Source organism: Arachis ipaensis, chromosome B05, assembly GCF_000816755.2.
Source record: "Arachis ipaensis cultivar K30076 chromosome B05, Araip1.1, whole genome shotgun sequence".
In the NCBI taxonomy this organism is placed as follows: Eukaryota; Viridiplantae; Streptophyta; class Magnoliopsida; order Fabales; family Fabaceae; genus Arachis; species Arachis ipaensis.
In genome coordinates, this window is record NC_029789.2 from 103,264,665 (window position 1) to 103,283,033 (window position 18,369).

Sequence of the window (18,369 nt, forward strand, 5' to 3'; positions counted from 1 at the left end):
AAGGCGCGCGTTCGCGTCATTCACGCGTTCGCGTCGCGCTCTCTTCGCGCTGGGCATGCGGCCGCGTCGTCCACGCGTTCGCGTTGCTGCCAGTTTCTTCAAAAACTCCATTTTGTGCTTTCCTTCCATTTTTGTATGTTTCCTTTCCATCCTTTAAGTCATTCCTGCCTTAAAAGATCTGAAACTACTCAACACACAAATTACGGCATCGAATGGAAATAAAGGATAATTAAAATAATTATTCTTAAAGCATAGGAAACATGTTTTTCACATATCTCACATAATAAGGAAGGGAAAGTAAAACCATGCAATTAACATGAATAAGTGAGTGAAGGATTGAATAAATCACTTAAATTAGGCACAAAATATATCATAAAATATGAGTTTATCAGTATCCATCCAAAAGACAATAGTATTCATGCCCGGCAAGCCTCTCCAACATTTGATCCATAAAGGGCAGAGGAAAATGGTCCTTCCTTGTGGCTTCATTGAGCTTCCTATAATCTATGCACATGCGTCACCCAGTCACTGTTCTTGTGTGTCTCAATTCATTTGTTTCATTAGGCACAACAGTGATTCCTCCTTTCTTAGGAATTACTTGCACTGGGCTTATCCAAGGGCTGCCTGAGATTGGGTATATCACCTCTGCTTGCCACAATTTCAGCACTTCTTTTTGAACCACTTCATTCATTGTTGGATTTAACCTTCTTTGTGGTTGTCTTGAGGGCTTGGAACCTTCCTCAAGAAGGATTTTATGCATGCACATTGAAGGACTAATCCCTTTTAAATCTGAAAGTGTTCATCCTATGGCATCCTTGTGTTGTCTCAGCACATTGATCAGCTCTTCTTCTTGATCTTCATTCAAGCTTGAATTAATGATGACTGGATATGTGTCATTGTCACCCAAGTAGGCATACTTCAAGCTTGGAGGCATGGTTTTCAACTCTAGCTTTGGTGCCTCCATTTCCCTTTTGCTTGCCTTGTCTAGCATGATTGAGTCTTCTATGCTCTCTTGTAGTGGTTCACCACATGATGCTTGTTGATCTTGCTCCATTATTTCTTCACATTGTTCTTCTTTTAAAACTCCTTGAACTAGTTTTTCCATTGTGTCCACCATCATGCATTTGCCAATGGACTCCTGTGGGTAGCTCATTGCTTTGAACACATTGAAAACCATATTCTCTTCATGCAGTCTTAAGACTAACTCTCCTTTTTGAACATCAATTATGGCTCCAGCAATAGCTAGGAACGATCTCCCTAGGATGATTGATGTGTTAGCCTGTTCCTTCATATCAAGTACAAAAAAATCAGCTGGGAAGATGAACTCTCCCACCTTAACCAACAAATCCTCCACTACTCCATGAGGGAACTTGAGTGTTCTATCAGCTAATTGAAGTGTCATTCTTGTTAGTTTGGCCTCTTCAATTCTCATTCTCTTCATCATGGTTAAGGACATAAGGTTGATGCTAGCTCCCAGATCACATAATGCTTTTTCAATGTTGATCTCCCCTATAATGCAGGGGATTTGGAAGCTCCTAGGGTCTTTCATCTTTTGGGGAAGTTTCTTTTGTATGATAGCACTACATTCCTCTGTGAGCACCATAGTTTCCTTTTCTTCCTAGTTTTTTTTTCTTGGTCATAAGCTCCTTTAGAAACTTGGCATAGAGGGACATTTGCTCTAATGCTTCACCAAAAGGTATGTTGATTTGGAGCCTCTTAAAGATATCCAAGAACCTAGAAAACTGGTTGTCCTTCCCATCTTTTCTCAACCTCTGTGGGTAGGGTGCCTTTGGAACATAAGGCTTCAAGGTTTGCTTGGGTGGAGCTGGGGTAGATGTCTCTTCTTCCTCCTTGATTTTTGGTTCACTTGCAGCTTCTTATTCTTGCTTGTTGTGACTTGAGGATGCTTCATTTACCACCTTCTCACTTCTTAGAGTGGTATGGTTTGTGATCTTTGTTGTGTTTTTGTTGGTTTTCCCACCCAAAATTTGGGTGGTTCTTCTAACCTGGGTTGTATGTTTTGGCATTAGGGTCATATGGTGGTCTGGAGGAATTGTTCACATAGTTGGCTTGCTCCCATTCACATTCAACTTCTGGGGTATCTTCTTCTTGTGGAGGTGCTTGAGCTTGGACAGCTGAGACTTGATTCTTCTCTATTTGCTTGGTTAGAGCTGCCAGTTGAGCAGTGATCACCTTGTTTTGAGCTAACAAAGCATTCATAGAAGTAAGCTCCATCACTCCTCTTCTTGGGTTTCTCTCAGAAGCATAGAAATACTCATTGTTGGCCACAGTTTCTATGAGGTCTATCGCTTCTTCGATTGTCTTCTTCTTGTTGAGAGAGCCTCCGGAGGAGTGGTCTAAAGCTTTCTTTGATTCATATGGTAGCCCTTCATAAAAGATATGCAGCTGTACCCATTCGTTGAATATGTCTGGAGGGAACTTCCTTGTCAAGTTCTTGTATCTCTCCCATGCTTCATAGAGAGTTTCACCATCTTGTTGTCTGAAGGCTTGCACCTCAGATCTCAATCTATTGACTCTTTGTAGAGGGTAAAATCTTGCTAAGAACTTGTTCACCACATCCTCCCATGTTGTCAAGCTCTCCTTAGGAAATGATTCTAGCCACTTTGAGACCTTGTCACTAAGAGAAAAGGGAAACAAGAGCAGTTTGTAGGTGTCTGGGTGAACACCATTAGACTTCACAGTGCCACATATCCTCAAAAATGTGGTTAGATGTTGGTTGGGATCTTCTTGAGCATTCCCTCCAAATGAACAGTTATTCTGAACAAGAGTGATTAGTTGTGGTTTGAGCTCAAAGTTGTTGGCATGTATTTTGGGTCTCAAGATGCTACTCCCACAATTCCCAAGATTGGGATTGATGTAGGAGCCTAGCACTCTCCTTTCTTGTGAAGGGGCATGGTTAACAACTTCCTCTTCATGATGATTGTGTGCTTCTCCTTCCATGGTTTGGACTGGATTATCTTCTACTTCTTCTTCTTCACCAACTACTCTTTTGCCTCTTGCCACTGCTTCTCTTCTCAATCTCAAAAATGTTCTTTCCGGTTCAGAATCGTAAGAGGTTACAGCTCCTCTTCTCCCTGTCATACACAACACAAAACACAATCTAAAACAAGAGTTATCACCCCTTTTGGAAGAAGGGTGGGTAAGTCAAAATTAATTGATGCAACGTATCAAACAGTTAGTGTACTTTTTGTTAGCGTGAATATATATACAATGAACACTTAAGAATTAAAGTAAAGACTGAAATTAAAGAAACTAACAAAGTAAAGAAAATGCTTAATCTAAATGCTCATCAACTTAATCATTGTCAATTCAAAATCAATCCCCGGCAATGATGCCATAAACCATGATGACTGGAATTCACTCCCCATATAAAATGAATCCATTCTTTGGCAAGCGCACCAAATTATCGTCAAGTAATAACCCACAATGAAGTGGGGTCAAATCCACAGAGATTGATTGATTGAGCTATTTTAGTTAATGAGTTAATTTAGTTAATCTAATCAATGTAGAGAGTATTGAGTGCAGAAATTTAAATAGCAGAAATGTAAATGACTTAAAAGTAAATGAAAGCAATAAAGTGTAGAAAAGTAAATGACAAGAATGTAAAGAACTGAAACATAAATGACTGAATTGTAAATAGGAATGGGGAATAGAAGAAATTGAAGAAAGCTATAAAGAATAGGAAAGGTAAGAATAGGGAAGATTCATTGGGATTAGGAGATGTTGTTCTCTTTGGATTAAATCCAGCTCATCTCATCTTCAATCATGCAACTCATTGACCTCTTGGCAATCATGATTGATTGAACCCCAATTTCTTGGTGATTCAATCTCTCAAATCTTGATAATCAGCCAATTCCTTGGTCTAATTGCTCATGAAGAGAGATATGCTTAGTCCCTGATTATACCACACATCCTCATAGATCCAATTAATGGGTGGATTTTATGTCACCATATCCAATCCCAAAACCCATATCTATTCAAGTGTGAAAAGGAATTTCAACCATGGTTTCATGTTTCCTTTTCCAAGGTTCCCATGAAACTCATTTTGCATTCAACCTCTTTTCCAAGATGATTAAAAACTAGCATGAAGAACGAAATTCCTTCTAGCAAATCAAAGAGAAGATAAAGAGAAGAAGAAATTCACTATCATTAATCCATCAAGTACAACAGAGCTTCCTCTCCCAATGAGAGGGAGTTTAGCTACTCATAGCTTAGAAAAAAGTACAAGAGATGGAAAGAGATGAAGTGAAGTTAAACTAAGCAATCCAAAACTAACTAGCCAATGCAACCACCCCTTTTTCAGTACTTCTAGGGGTTATTTATACTACTCGTATTACTATAATTAAGAAAATACAAAAGAGAAAAGAAGATTACAACTAAAAGAAAAAGGAAAAACTCATAAAATGAACCATGTGTCTGGCGTGTGACTGGCGTTTGACTGGCGTGCCACGCCTAGCTTCTCAGCTTGGCATGGCGTGCCACGCCTGGCTGCCCAAGTGGCACGCCTTCTTCGCTAGCTACCCGGGAGTACCACACCTTCGAGCCCAAGTGGCACACCCAGGGTCTCTCCTTTGCTTAGTTAGCCTAGCATGCCATGCCTTCGAACTCAAGTGGCACGCCCAGGTTTTTCCCTTTGGTCTTCTTCCCTGAATCTTGAACTAATGTGGCATGCCCAGGTCTGGCGTGCTACGCCCATAATAAGCACTTTATCCTTCCTCTCTGGAAAACAACACTGGCATGTTACGCCCAGTAGGTGGCATGCCACGCCCACAATAAGGCTTCCTCATTCTTCTCTGGAAAACAACACTAGCGTGCCACACCCAGTAGGTGGCGTGCCACGCCCTTAATAAGGCATGAATGAGTTCCGCTAGTCCAGTAACTGACATGCCACGCCCAGCATTCAAGTGGCACGCCCATGGTTATCTTTATCTTGGCATGCCACGCCTTAAGTCCCAAGTGGCACACCTAGTCTTCCTCTTCCTTGGGTGCTAGAGTTCGCGTGCCACACCTTTGACATCAAGTGGCACGCCCAGTGTTGGTGCTTAAGCTCTGCAAGCATTAGCGTACCACGCCTGAGACCCAAGTGGCACGTCCAGCGTTGGTATTTCCTCCATGTTCCTCGGGTCAAACTTATTGGCGTGCTATGCCTTCGAGTTCAAGTTACACGCCCCTTGTTGGTGTGAGCTCCTTCAAGCTTGAAGTGCCATGCCTTGAACCCAGTGGCACGCCCAAGTCATGAGTAGAGTTGGCATGCCACGCCTTCGAGCCCAAGTGGCATGCCCAGTGTTGACTAGAGGGTTGGCGTGCCACGCCCAGCCTGGCGTGTCACGCCCCCTTTGTGGTCTTCACAAGTGCTCTCTGGAAAGTATAGTTGGCGTGCCACGCCTGGCTCTGGCGTGCCATGCCCATATTAATGCTCCATGAATCCTTTTCTGGAATTCTCAACTGGCGTGCCACGCCTTATTGCTGGCGTGCCACGCCCATACTATTTGGTGGCATTTGTACCAAGTGGCACGCCCAACTTCACACGCCCAGCTTCTTTTTCTTGTTTCCTCCTTCCTTTGTTGCTCTTTTCACCTGAAATTCAACACAAGCTCATTTCAAAGTAATGTACCATAATATTTACCATTAACTCATGAAATTGCATTGATTGAATGAGATTACACACTTTTTATAGTCCTTTTAGATAGAAGAAAGAGGTAGATGATGCAAGACATCAGTTTGCGGGATGGTGATAGAGTGGAGGATCGATTTTATCTTTTGTACATTTTGGTTATGTTGATGTAGTATCTCTCTCACTTTTGTGTATTGAATTTGTTGCCTTAAAGGCTTACTTTGAGAGACAGGATGTTGATGTTTAACTTCAAAACCTTTGTTGTATTCTGTTTGAGCTAGCCGGCCTAAACTCCGCAGGCTGTGACTAGTTCTCTTTTGTAAACCTTATATATATATGATTATCTTGTATCTATGATCCCTTTTCTTATCTTTACGTGTTTGTTTATCGTGTGTAATGCTTCGCGCTTTTATATATCTATTTTCTAAGTCTTTTACCTATATTCCTTTTTTAGGCTTCTAATATTATTACTTCCTTCCGTATATATTATTGTATGAGCTTTAGAACTGTTGTAACACTTTGTTATCCTTTGCTTTACGGCTGGAGGTAAGGCTTAGGTTGATAGGATGTTACATGTAATTTGATATTTATGACTTTTTGTGTGTGCTTTTGTCCACCCCATGCTCGTTTATGTATACTTTCACTACAAGAAAATAAGCTTTCCACCACATTTTTAAAGCGTGCAAAAAAGTGCTAAAAAGTGTGCCGATAACTTTTTGCCACGCTTTTTGAGCTATCGGCACTCTTTTGAAAAGTTCACATCTGCAAGCGTGCCTGTTGCTCTATCACCACGCTTTTTTTTCCATGCTTTTATCTATTGCCACTCTAAAAAACGTGGCCATATGTATAACCCTATAGCTACGTGACGATCAGATTTTTGCTAGTAAAGAATTCACAATAAATTCCCGTTGCTAGTATAGTTCCTAAACCAACAAAGAATCCTTTCGTACAAAAACTTGTTTGTCACTAAAGCTAACCCAATAAAAATAATAACCGAAGTATTTAAACCTCGGGTCATCTCTCAAGGAATTACAGGGAGGTGTGATTTATTATTGGTTATGAAAGATTATCTTTTTGGGATTTTTGAATAATGAACAGGAAAAGTAAATTGCAAGAATTAAAGTAATAACTAATAAAGCTCTTAGCAAGGTATGAGAACTGGAAATCCTATCCTAGTTATCCTTATCAATTCTGATGAGAATTGTCCGTTATCCCACTTAGTTAACCTCTAACTATGAAGGAAAGTCAAGTGGACTAATCAATTTGATTCCTCAAGTCCTAGTCAACTCCTAAGGAAAGACTAGCTTTAGAGGGATCCAAATCAACCAGAAAATTCTAATTATCAATCAACAAATGAGTTTGATAACTCAAGTGTCACTAATTACTCAACCAAAGCCAAAAGGAGAGAAATCTAAATATTGAAAGCATCAATCACATAAATTGAAGAAAGCAACCATAAATCTGAAATACCTCAAATTGCATTAAATAAAGAAATCAAATCTAACATGGAGTTCATAAACCAAATTGGGAAAATAAAAAAACTAAAGTAATAGAATAAATAAAAATAGAAGAGAAACTATATTAAAGGAACATTGAACCTGGAATGGAGAAGAAGTAAACCTAACCTAAAAGAAATCCTAAATCCTAAAACCTAAGAGAGAGGAGAGAGCCTCTCTCTCTAGAAACAACATCTAAAAACCTCAAATTGCGCTGGATTTTCTGCAGAACAACACGTGCACGTGATTCACGTGTGCGCGTCATTTATATGTATGGACACTATGAGGAATTATATATCATTTAGAAGCCCCGTATGTTAGCTTTCCAACCCAACTGGAACCACCTCATTTGGACCTCTGTAGCTCAAGTTATAGTCAGTTAAGTACGAAGAGGTCTGGCTGGATAGCTTAGCAATTCCTTTAATTTCTTGTATTCCTTCCACTTTTGCATGCTTCCTTTCCATCCTCTAATCCATTCATGCCCTGTAATTCCTGAAAACACTTAACACACATATCACGGTATTGAATGGTAATAAGAGAGGATTAAAATTGGTAAATTTAAGGCCAAAAAAGCATGTTTTCAATCATAGCACAGAATTAGGAAGGAAAATGTAAAACATGCAATTTACATGAATAAGTGTGAGAATAGTGGATAAAATTCACTCAATTAAGCACAAGATGTATCACGAAATAGTGGCGCATCAAATCTCCCCACACTTAAACATTAGCATGTCCTCATGCTAAGCTCAGGAGAAGCTATAAAGGAGTGAAGAGGAATGGTAAAACTTATGAAATGCAACCTATCTATATGAATGCAACTACATGAAAAAATGCTTTTACCTACTTGGTTTAAAAGTAAACAAATTCTCCAAGAATAAATATGAATTGGATCTCACTAATTCAAATCACATAATAAAAGACAGGTAAACTTGTAAGAGGACAGCTCATGAAAGCAGGGAACATAGAATCAAGCATTGAACCCTCATTGGTGGTGTATATGCACTCTAATCTCTCAAGTGTCTAGGGTTAATTCACTCTACTCTTCTCTAGTCATGCTTTCTAAACTTTGTTCTTCATCTAACCAATCAACAAAATTTAGTATACCAATGCAAACATCATGAGGTCTTTTCAAGGTTGTAATGGGGCTAAGGTAAGAGTGGGGATATATGTATGGCCAAGTGAGCTATAATATGAATCTTTGACTAACCTAAGTTCTCACCTAAACACACATACACTCTATATAACTCTAAAATCATGCCTAGCTATCCAAAATTTCCACTTTTACATCACATACTCATGTACCAAACTTTCCTTAATTTCACCCTATATGCATTGATCTTTTATTAAACTTGACATTGGGGTAATTTTGTACCCTTATTTATTTATTTACTTATTTATTTGAATATTTTTGGATTTTTTTTGAATCATAAAGGCAAACATAACATATCAATGCACATGAGTTTTTTTTTTTCTGGTCTCCTATGAGTATGCACCCAAACTCCCAATATTTTGTCAATAAAATTCAACACTTTTTTATCAACCCAAGTTCCCACGGTTCCCCACACTTAATTGATACATAATCTCTATCTTAAGCTAACCAAAGATTCACTTGGGGTAATTAATTTGTTTTTTTTTTCGCTTAAGGCTAGTGATGTGGTGAAATATAGAACAAAAGGGGATTAAAAGGCTCAAGGTGGCTAACAAAGGTGATTGAAAGGGTAGGCTATTTGGGATAAGTGAGGTAATAACAAATGATGACCTCAATCATTAGCAAGCATGTAAATATACCAAACAATGCACATATAGAATGGAACAAAATATAGATCATAATCATAGAGACGGAAATACACAAGAATAAAATAATGGTTAAATCATGTAACCATACAATTAGGCTCAAAATCTCACTGGGTTGTGTGTTCTAGCTCTAAACCATGTTCCAATTTATAGTCTTCAAACAAGTTTAACACAAAATTTTCAATTTAAATTAGTGAAATATTATAAAATAAAGTCTTGAAAAGAAGTTTATTACTTTAACCAAGCAAGCATACATGCAAAAAATTATTATCGTGCAATCTATCCTATCTAACAAAAGAAAAAATAACCTATTGGTGTTAAGAAAAAGCAATTACCTCTGGAAGTCAGGTACTGACCGACCTCCCCACACTTAAAGCTTGGCACCGTCCTCGGTGTCATCAGTCAAGAACAAAGGGGGGGGTATGCAATCAGCTCCTTGAGGTATGTAAATCGGCGCTTGTGCTCTTTTCGTCCCCCTCCTCGCCGGTGGCTTGTTAGAGGCTTTCTCTTTACCCTTCCTGGTGGCCATCCATGGTGGGTTGTCTCCCACCTAGCACTTTTAGTTAAAGTCCTTAAGTTGGACATTTGGTGAGCTCCTTGTTATGGTGGCTTGTGCTTGAACTCATCCAGGAATCCCCACCAATGTTTGTAATTCCAACGGCCTTCGGGATCCCAAACTAGGCACATAAAGCCTTCAAGTAGGTTAAAGCAAGTGACAGGGCCCCAGGAGTGTTGATTGGTTGAATGAATTCCGGGCTCCTAAACCTTGCTGTTGCACCCGTCTTCTTGTTGATCATCATTGTTCCAACCGGGTGGCACGCAATCTAAATTCTCACTGAAGCATCCAAACAACTTTCTAGACCCATTCAGTCGAGCTTTACACCAACCTTTGCATTTAAGCTTTGAGCTTTCCACCATATTGAATCTTTCATGACAACTCCTACCACTAGCCATCTCCCTCTTACTCGTAAAGCCACAAAGAGCTCGAAGTTGACCATCTGTCTCAAGCAAAGCATATGCAAGTGGGCTAATTAAGCTTAGAGATGAAAGATTTACCCACTTGAATGAAGGAATGGATGGTGATGGCTTTGGGGGAGAGGTCTCCAACAACTTGGAAAGGTGATTTCCAGCTCCATTCTCTTGAGCTCTTCCTTGACAACTTCTACCTCTTTGCAAGCTTCTTCAATTTCAACCTCTTTCTCCTGGTAGCTTTCTTCTAATTCAATCTTTTCTTCATTACTTACCAAGGGCATGGGAGGTTGTGCTTCTTCTTCCTTAATCTCTATCTCTTGATCAAACTCTGCAAAGTCTTCAACCATGATATGCCTTGGAGGTTGTACACCCTCCTTAGCATCAACATCAAACACCTTGGAAGGAGGCTCTATGACTGGACTTTCCCATGGAGGTTCCGCATCTTCCAAGTCTTCAACCACTCCCTTTAGGGCCTCCTCTAGCTTCTTATGAAGTATGAGATCCATTTCGTCCCTAAGACGATCCCTCTTCTCTTGCTCTGAGTCAGTCGCATCATTGGGATCATATTGTTCTTGGCTTGATGGATATGGGTGCTCTTCCATGGAGGGTGGTGATGGGATGGAGAGATCATTATGTGGCGGTTCAACACTCTCCATCTTTTCCACTTGTTGCCTAACACACTCATCCGTGGGATTGCTTTGTTCATTGCGTGAGTCTCTTGGGCCAAACTTTTGACGGATGGTTGCTTGAAGTTGACCCATTGCTTCCTTGAGACGATCCCTTAACTGTTGTCCAGCTTGAATAACATGATTAGGATCATATGGCTCTTGGGTTGATGGATATGGACATAGTATATATGGAGGTGGTGGTTCTTGGGAGTAGTTGGGTTGGAATTGGGGTGGATCTATGTACGGCTCATAGGGTGGTTGATATGGTGGATAAGGGTTAGGGTCATATAGAGATGAATGATGAAAAGGGACTTATGAATGTGGTGGTTCAAATTTATGTTGAGGAGGGGGTTCATAGGCATATGGTGGGGCTTGTTGGTAACCACAAGGGGGTCCGCCATATTCATCATCTTGGTACGCACGCTGGAATGGCTCTTGACCATAGTAATTTGGTGGAGGTTGGTTGTCACGAAAGGGTCCACCATAACTATTGTCTTGGTATGCATCATAGGATGGTTGTTGGTTATAGTGCATTGGAGGGGGTTGTTTCCAAGAGGGTTGATCAAATCCTTGTGGCTCCTCCCATCTTTGATTGTTCCAACCTTAATGCATGTTCCCATTATAGCTTCCATTCCCTACAACAACATTGGAACCAAACTCGTAGCGACAGGGGTGAGAGTTCATAGTAGCTAAAGAAAATAAAAACAAAAACTAACAAAAATAAGCAATTAAATCCTAAAAGTAACAAAAACTAACAAATAAGCAAAAAGCAAATATTTACAATAACCAATAATAAGGCACACATTTGCAATTCCCCGGCAATGGCGCCATTTTTGACGATCAGATTTTTGCTAGTAAAGAATTCACAATAAATTCTCGTTGCTGGTATAGTTTCTAAACCAAAAAAGAATCCTTTCGTACAAAAACATGTTTGTCACTAAATCAAACCCAATAAAAATAATAACCGAAGTATTTAAACTTCGGGTCCTCTCTCAAGGAATTGCAGGGAGGTGTGATTTATTATTGGTTATGGAAGATTATCTTTTTGGGGTTTTTGAATAATGAACAGGAAAAGTAAATTGCAAGAATTAAAGTAATAACTAATAAAGCTCTTAGCAAGGTATGAGAACTGGAAATCCTATCCTATTTATCCTTATCAATTATGATGAGAATTGTTCATTACTCCCACTTAGTTAACCCTTACTAAATAAAGGAAAGTCAAGTGGACTAATCAATTTGATTCCTCAAGTCCTAGTCAACTCCTAAGGAAAGACTAGCTTTAGAGGGATCCAAATCAACCAGCAAATTCCAATTATCAATCAACAAATGAGTTTGATAACTCAAGTGTCACCAATTATTCAACCAAAGCCAAAAAGAGAGAAATCTAAATATTGAAAGCATCAATCACATAAATTGAAGAAAGCAACCATAAATCTGAAATACCTCAAATTGCATTAAATAAAGAAATCAAATCTAACATGGAGTTCATAAACCAAATTGGGAAAATAAACAAACTAAAGTAATAGAATAAATAAAAATAGAAGAGAAACTAAATTAAAGGAACATTGAACCTGGAATGGAGAAGAAGTAAACCTAACCTAAAAGAAATCCTAAATCCTAAAACCTAAGAGAGAGGAGAGGTGAATAATGAGAAGTTGTCTGAATGTCTCCTTGATTCCCTTACTTTGTAGCCTCTAATCTGTGTTTTCTGGGCCGAAAACTAGGTCAAAAACAGTCCAGAAATCACTGGGGGCGAATTCTTCTACGCTAGATTTTCTGCAGAACGATGCGTGCACGTGATGCACGCGTGCGCGTCATTTAGCTCTGTGGCCATTATTTTGAATTATATATCCTTTCAAAGCCCCAGATGTTAGCTTTCCAACACAACTAGAACCGCCTCATTTGGACCTCTGTAGCTCAAGTTATGGTCAGTTAAGTACGAAGAGGTCTGGCTAGAAAGCTTAGCAATTCCTTCAATTTCTTGTATTCCTTCCACTTTTGCATGCTTCCTTTCCATCCTCTAATCCATTCCTTCCCTGTAATCCCTGAAAACACTTAACACACATATCACAGTATCGAATGGTAATAAGGGAGGATTAAAATTGGTAAATTTAAGGCCAAAGAAGCATGTTTTCAATCATAGCACAGAATTAGGAAGGAAAATATAAAACATGCAAATTACATGAATAAGCGTGAGAATAGTGGATAAAATCCACTCAATTAAGTACAAGATGTACCACGAAATAGTAGCCCATCACTACGCTTTAAAACCTTACCAAAAAGTGTGCATATCACTAAGCTTTTGAAGTGTACCGATTAGGTTGATTTTGGCTACGATTTGAAAGCGTGCCGATAGAGCACATATAGCCACGCTTGCCACGCTTTTAAAGTGTGGCTTGCCAACTAAACCTTTTGCCATGCTTTCAAAGCGTGACTATTCCTTTGTCAAATTAAGAAAAAAGGAGAAAATTAGAATGTATAAAAGAAATGATTTTTTATTGATTTACATGAATTATTTACATGCTATAATTATAATTAAAAAATTACAATTGTATAACAACTAATAATTGAATTTGGACAAAATAAGCTTATCATTAGAACTTAGGAGATCATTAAAACTATAAAATTTGTGGCCAATTGATGATGAATCCCGAAAGAGAAGCTCCATTTACTTCACCTTTGGGTCTCCCTGATAAACCACTATTTTATGGCTTATCTTGTGCTTATTTGAGTAGTTTTTTTCAAGTCCTTACCCATTTATTCATATGATTTGCATGATTTTACAATTCCTGTGTTATTCTATGGTTGAAAACTTGCTTCCTAGAATCTTTAATTTGTGTATTTTAATTCTCCTTTATACCATTCGATGCCGTGATCTGTGTGTTAAGTGTTTCAGGCTTTATAAGGCAGGAATGGCTTAGAGAATAGAGAAGAAGCTTGAAAAAATGGAAGAAACACAAGAAATAGGGAGATAACCAGTGACAATCGACGCGCACGCATGGCTCACGCGTGCGTGCGACATGGGGAAATTTGCAGCGACGCGTGCGCGTGCCTGACGCGTACGCGTGGAGTGGAGTTCTGCTAGAAGACGCGTGCGCATGGATGACGCGCACGCGTGACACGCCAAGACGACCAGCGATGCATACGCGTGACTGACGCGTACACGTGACATGCGCGATCTGCAGAAATGACAGAAAATGCTGGGGGCGATTTCGGGCCGAGTTTTGACCCAATTTTCGGCCCAGAAACACAGACTAAAGTCAGGGAACATGTAGAGACTCAACAGACATTCTCATTAGCTTAGTTTTAGTTTTTAGATCTGAATCTAGAGAGAAATTACTCTTCCTCTAGGTTTTCGTTACATTCATAGTTCATTAGTTTTATGCTTTTGCTTTTGGATATTGAAGAGTCCTCGCCTCCGTTGAAGACACTATTCTAGTTTGTTTTCTTACTCCTTTATTATTCCATATTCTTAATTCTTGTTTAGAGTGACAATTGATTACTTTTAGAATTTATTAATGCAAGTAGTATTTTTTCATTTAAATTTTATTATTGTTTAATTATTTCCAATTAATTTGATTATCATATCTTTTTTCTATTCCCTATTCCCAACAACGAAGATGGTATATATGTTGATGGAGTAGACTCCCAACTTGACATGGGGGTTGATTAAAAGGAGACACTTGAGTTGGAATGCTCAAGTGATTAGTGAAATTGGAAGTTGTTGGCTAATTCTCTATTTACTAACACTAGACATTCGCAAGGGAGAGGACTAGGATTTGCAAATAAGAGTTAGCTCAATCACTTGACTTTCCTTTATTTAGTAAGGGTTAACTAAGTGAAAATAACAACCTCTTTATACTACACTTGAAACAATTTCAACAAGGATAGAACTTCCAATTAATCATTCCCCCAGTCAAGGCTTTTTAATTAGAATATATAACCCCCTTTTAATTTACAATTATTTATTTTCTATCATTCAACTCTCAAATTTCTCAGAAAACTCCTGATTAATAAGATAGCACCCTTTTTGTCAACTCGTTGGGAGAAGACCTGGGATTCATACTCCCAGTATTTTTATTCTAATTTTTTGACAACCTTTCTAAATTGATGAGCATATTTTAGCTGGTTGAGAACTATACTCGCAACGCATTTCTATATTGATTTCTTAATTGGTCAAATTTTTGCACCCATCAATTTTTGGCGCCGTTGCCGGAGAGTTGTAATTGTGTGCTAAATTATTAATTAGTGTACATATTTTTAATTTTCACGTATTTTATTTTATTTTATTACCATGAGCTGTATGTTTCTTTCATTGGATGACGCGTTCACTGCCTGATCCGAGCTTAGCCACATTTGATCCTGAAATTGAAAGAACTCTTTCACGTATTAGGCGGGCTCGGCGTAGGTTAGCCTCTGAGGGTGGTGAAGTGATTGTTATCGATTCACCAGTCTCATCTGAGGGTGAATATGAACCGCCATCTAAAGAAGAAACAAGCTCCTCTACAACTAAGCCAGTTGATTTACGCGCAGGTAACATGGCAGCACCCAGGAGGATCACTCTCCAGGAGGCAGGAGCCCCAGATTTTACACTGCAACTGTATCAAGTGCGTCATCCAAATCTGGCTACAGATTTTGAACTTAATACTGCACTAATCAACTTGATGCCCAAGTTTCATGGCTTACCTGCTCAAGAGCCTATCAAGCACCTAAGGGATTTTCAGACAGCCTGTTCTACTGTAAGGCGTCATGGTGCAAATGAAACTTCTATTTTGCTGACTGCCTTCCCGTTTTCTCTTGAAGGAAAGGTGAGGGAGTGGTACTACACTCAACCTGAAGCAACCGTTACTAACTGGGATACGCTCAGGAGAGAATTTCTGGCAAAATATTTTCCAGGTGAAGTTACAGATAGACTGAGAAAAGAGATCCCTTGCATTATTCAAGGTGAATCAGAGACTCTTTATGAGTACTGGGAGTGCTTCAAAAATCTTCTGGATACATGCCCCCATCACATGATTGACAAGTTAGTGTTGATCAGCTACTTCACTCAAGGCATGAAGCCTCGAGATAAAACTACACTAGATGGTGCAAGTAATGGTTCTCTGAAAAAGTACAAGACCGCAGATGAAACGTGGCAATTGATCAACGACCTAGCTGAGTCCACTCGGAATCACAGGCACAGGAACAGCCACTCAAAGACTGTTGCAGAGGTTTCCTCTAGCATTGAGACTTCTGCTCTTACACAAAGTATATGTGAGATGACCAACCTACTGAAGCAAATACAGCTAAATCAACAACAACCTCAGCCTCCCTCACCACAACAAAGTCAACAGTTAGTTCTTCAGAGAGTATGCGAAATATGTGCTGATTATAGTCATTATACTGATGAGTGTCCGCAGCTCCAACAAGAGGACAACACCGTAGCAGCCACTCATAATTTCTATGACCGCCCGAATCAAAGGTACAATCAACAAGGCGGCAATTACAACCAAGGTGAAAACTACAACCAAGGCTGGCAAGACAACTCCAACCAGGGATGGAGAGACCATTCCAACCAGGGATGGAGGGATAATTCTAACCAAGGTTGGAGGGACAACTACAATAGAAGAGGCAGAATAACAACAACAGACAGCAGAACCAAAATCAGCCATACAGAGCACCTCACTTAAGGCAGTCTCAAGCACCTCAGAACAACCAACAGCAGGCCCCTCAAATCACTTACCCTTCTTCTTCTTCTCATGATGAAGTGCTTCAGTCTATTGAGCAAAGACAAAAGGCCATGGAGAACACACTTAGCTCCACCTTGAACGGTCTGACCTCTGTTGTACAAGCTCTTGCCTCACAGATTGGATCAATGAATAGTTCCAATAATCAGCCTTCAAGCTCAAATGGAATTCCTTCTCAACCCTTACCCAACCCCAAGGGTGGCATCAATGCCATTACATTGAGGTCCGAAACCACACTACAAGAGAGGAATCAGGAGGAGCCAAGCCCACAAGAACATGCCCCAGTTGAAGACATAGTTGAAGTGGAAGATGCTGAAGAGAAAGAGGAAGTACAAGACATGGTTGAAGAAGAAGAAGCACAGTTAAGGAATGGAGCACTAAAGGACGCAGAAGCTACAAGTGGCGCCATCCCTATTCCATTTCCACACCTTGCAAGGAAGTTCAGGAAGCAGATGGAACTTGATCCCAAAATGGTAGAAATTTCAAAAAGGTTGAGGTAACTGTTCCCCTTTTTTATGTTATTCAACAAGTAACTAAATATGCAAAGTTTCTAAAAGATTTATGCATACATAAGGATAAAATTAATGAATTAGAAACTATTCCTTTAGGTAGTTCTATAACTGCTTTAATGGGAGGTATACCTGAAAAATGTAGTGACCCAGGTCCACGCATGGTTAACTGTACCATTGGAGTTGTAATATTTTCTGACTGCATGTGTGATTTAGGAGCGTGCGTGAGTATTATGGCTTTGTCTATATATGATGCTTTGAGGCTCCCTCCCTTAAAAAGGTCGGCAACTCATTTTGTTTTAGTAGATAAAAGTATTATTACTGTGGTTGGAATCACTAAAGATGTGCTGGTAAGCATTAAAGGGCTCACATTTCCCATTGACTTCTATATCTTGGAAATGCCCCCTAATGACTCAGGAAGACCATCATCAATCCTTCTTGGAAGGCCATTCCTGAAGACTTCGAAGTTCAAGCTGGATGCCTTCTCAGGAACTTACTCCTTTGAAATAGATGGCAGAGCAGTGAGTTTCAGTTTTAATGAAGCTATGAAGCACCCTCCAGAAGATCATTCTATCTTCTAGTGCGACATCATTGATGAAACTGTAGCTGAAGTTCACCAAGAAGAAGTAGAAGAGAAGTACATGGAGCAAGGTCCAAGTGTGGGGACACCCTCTGAATACAATGAGGACACCTTGCCATTATCACTAGCTCCAGATGACCCAGAGCCAGCCATGAGCAGAGATTGAAATTAAAACCCCTTCCACCCCATCTCAAGTATGCTTACCTTGAGGATAATAAGAAGCTCCCAGTTATCATTACAAGGGAACTCAATTCCCAATAGGAGGAGCAGCTGCTCAGTGTGCTGAGGAAACACAAGAAAGCAATTGGATGGAGCTTGGCAGATATAGTAGGCATTAGCCCTCGAGTTTGTGAGCATAGAATATCCTTAAAAGAGGGAGCAAAACCTGTCCGTCAACCCCAAAGAAGATTGAATCCCACCATCTTAGAAGTTTTCAAGAAAGAAGTGACCAGGCTACTTGAAGCAGATATCATTTACCCTATCTCAGACAGTGAATGGGTCAGCCCAGTACAAGTGATGCCCAAGAAGTCTGGAGTCACAACAGTAAAGAATGAGCATAGAGAGCTCCTGACAACTAGAGTGAAGAATTCATGGAGAGTTTGCATTGATTACAGGCGTCTCAACCAAGCTACTCGCAAGGAAAATACTACTTTTACATGTCCCTTTGGAACGTATGCATATAAGAGGATGCCTTTTGGCTTATGTAATGCACCGGCTACTTTCCAAAGATGCATGGTGAGTTTCTTTTCAGATCTAATTGAGAGCTGTATGAAAGTTTTTATGGATGATTTCAGCGTATATGGCGATTCATTTAGCCTTTGCTTGGATAGTTTAGCTAGAGTATTAGACAGGTGTGTTAGTTCAAACCTTGTTTTAAATTTTGAAAAATGTCACTTTATGGTAAAACAAGGTATTGTACTAGGACATGTTTCAAATACTAGTATTTCTGTAGATCCAGCAAAGGTAGATGTCATTTCTAGTTTACCTTA

At 39.6% G+C, this 18,369-nt stretch overlaps 1 protein-coding gene across 1 annotated transcript; it reads right to left on the reverse strand.

The window, feature by feature from the left end:
• LOC107640818 lies at positions 800–1,603 on the reverse strand. The gene has a single exon (XM_016344317.1). The coding sequence runs from the start codon at positions 1,601–1,603 to the stop codon at positions 800–802; it is 804 nt and encodes a 267-aa protein (XP_016199803.1).

Excerpts from the sequence above, each read along its gene's own strand:
- LOC107640818 (XM_016344317.1), bottom strand. The coding sequence starts at position 1,603 with ATGGTGCTCACAGAGGAATGTAGTGCTATCATACAAAAGAAACTTCCC.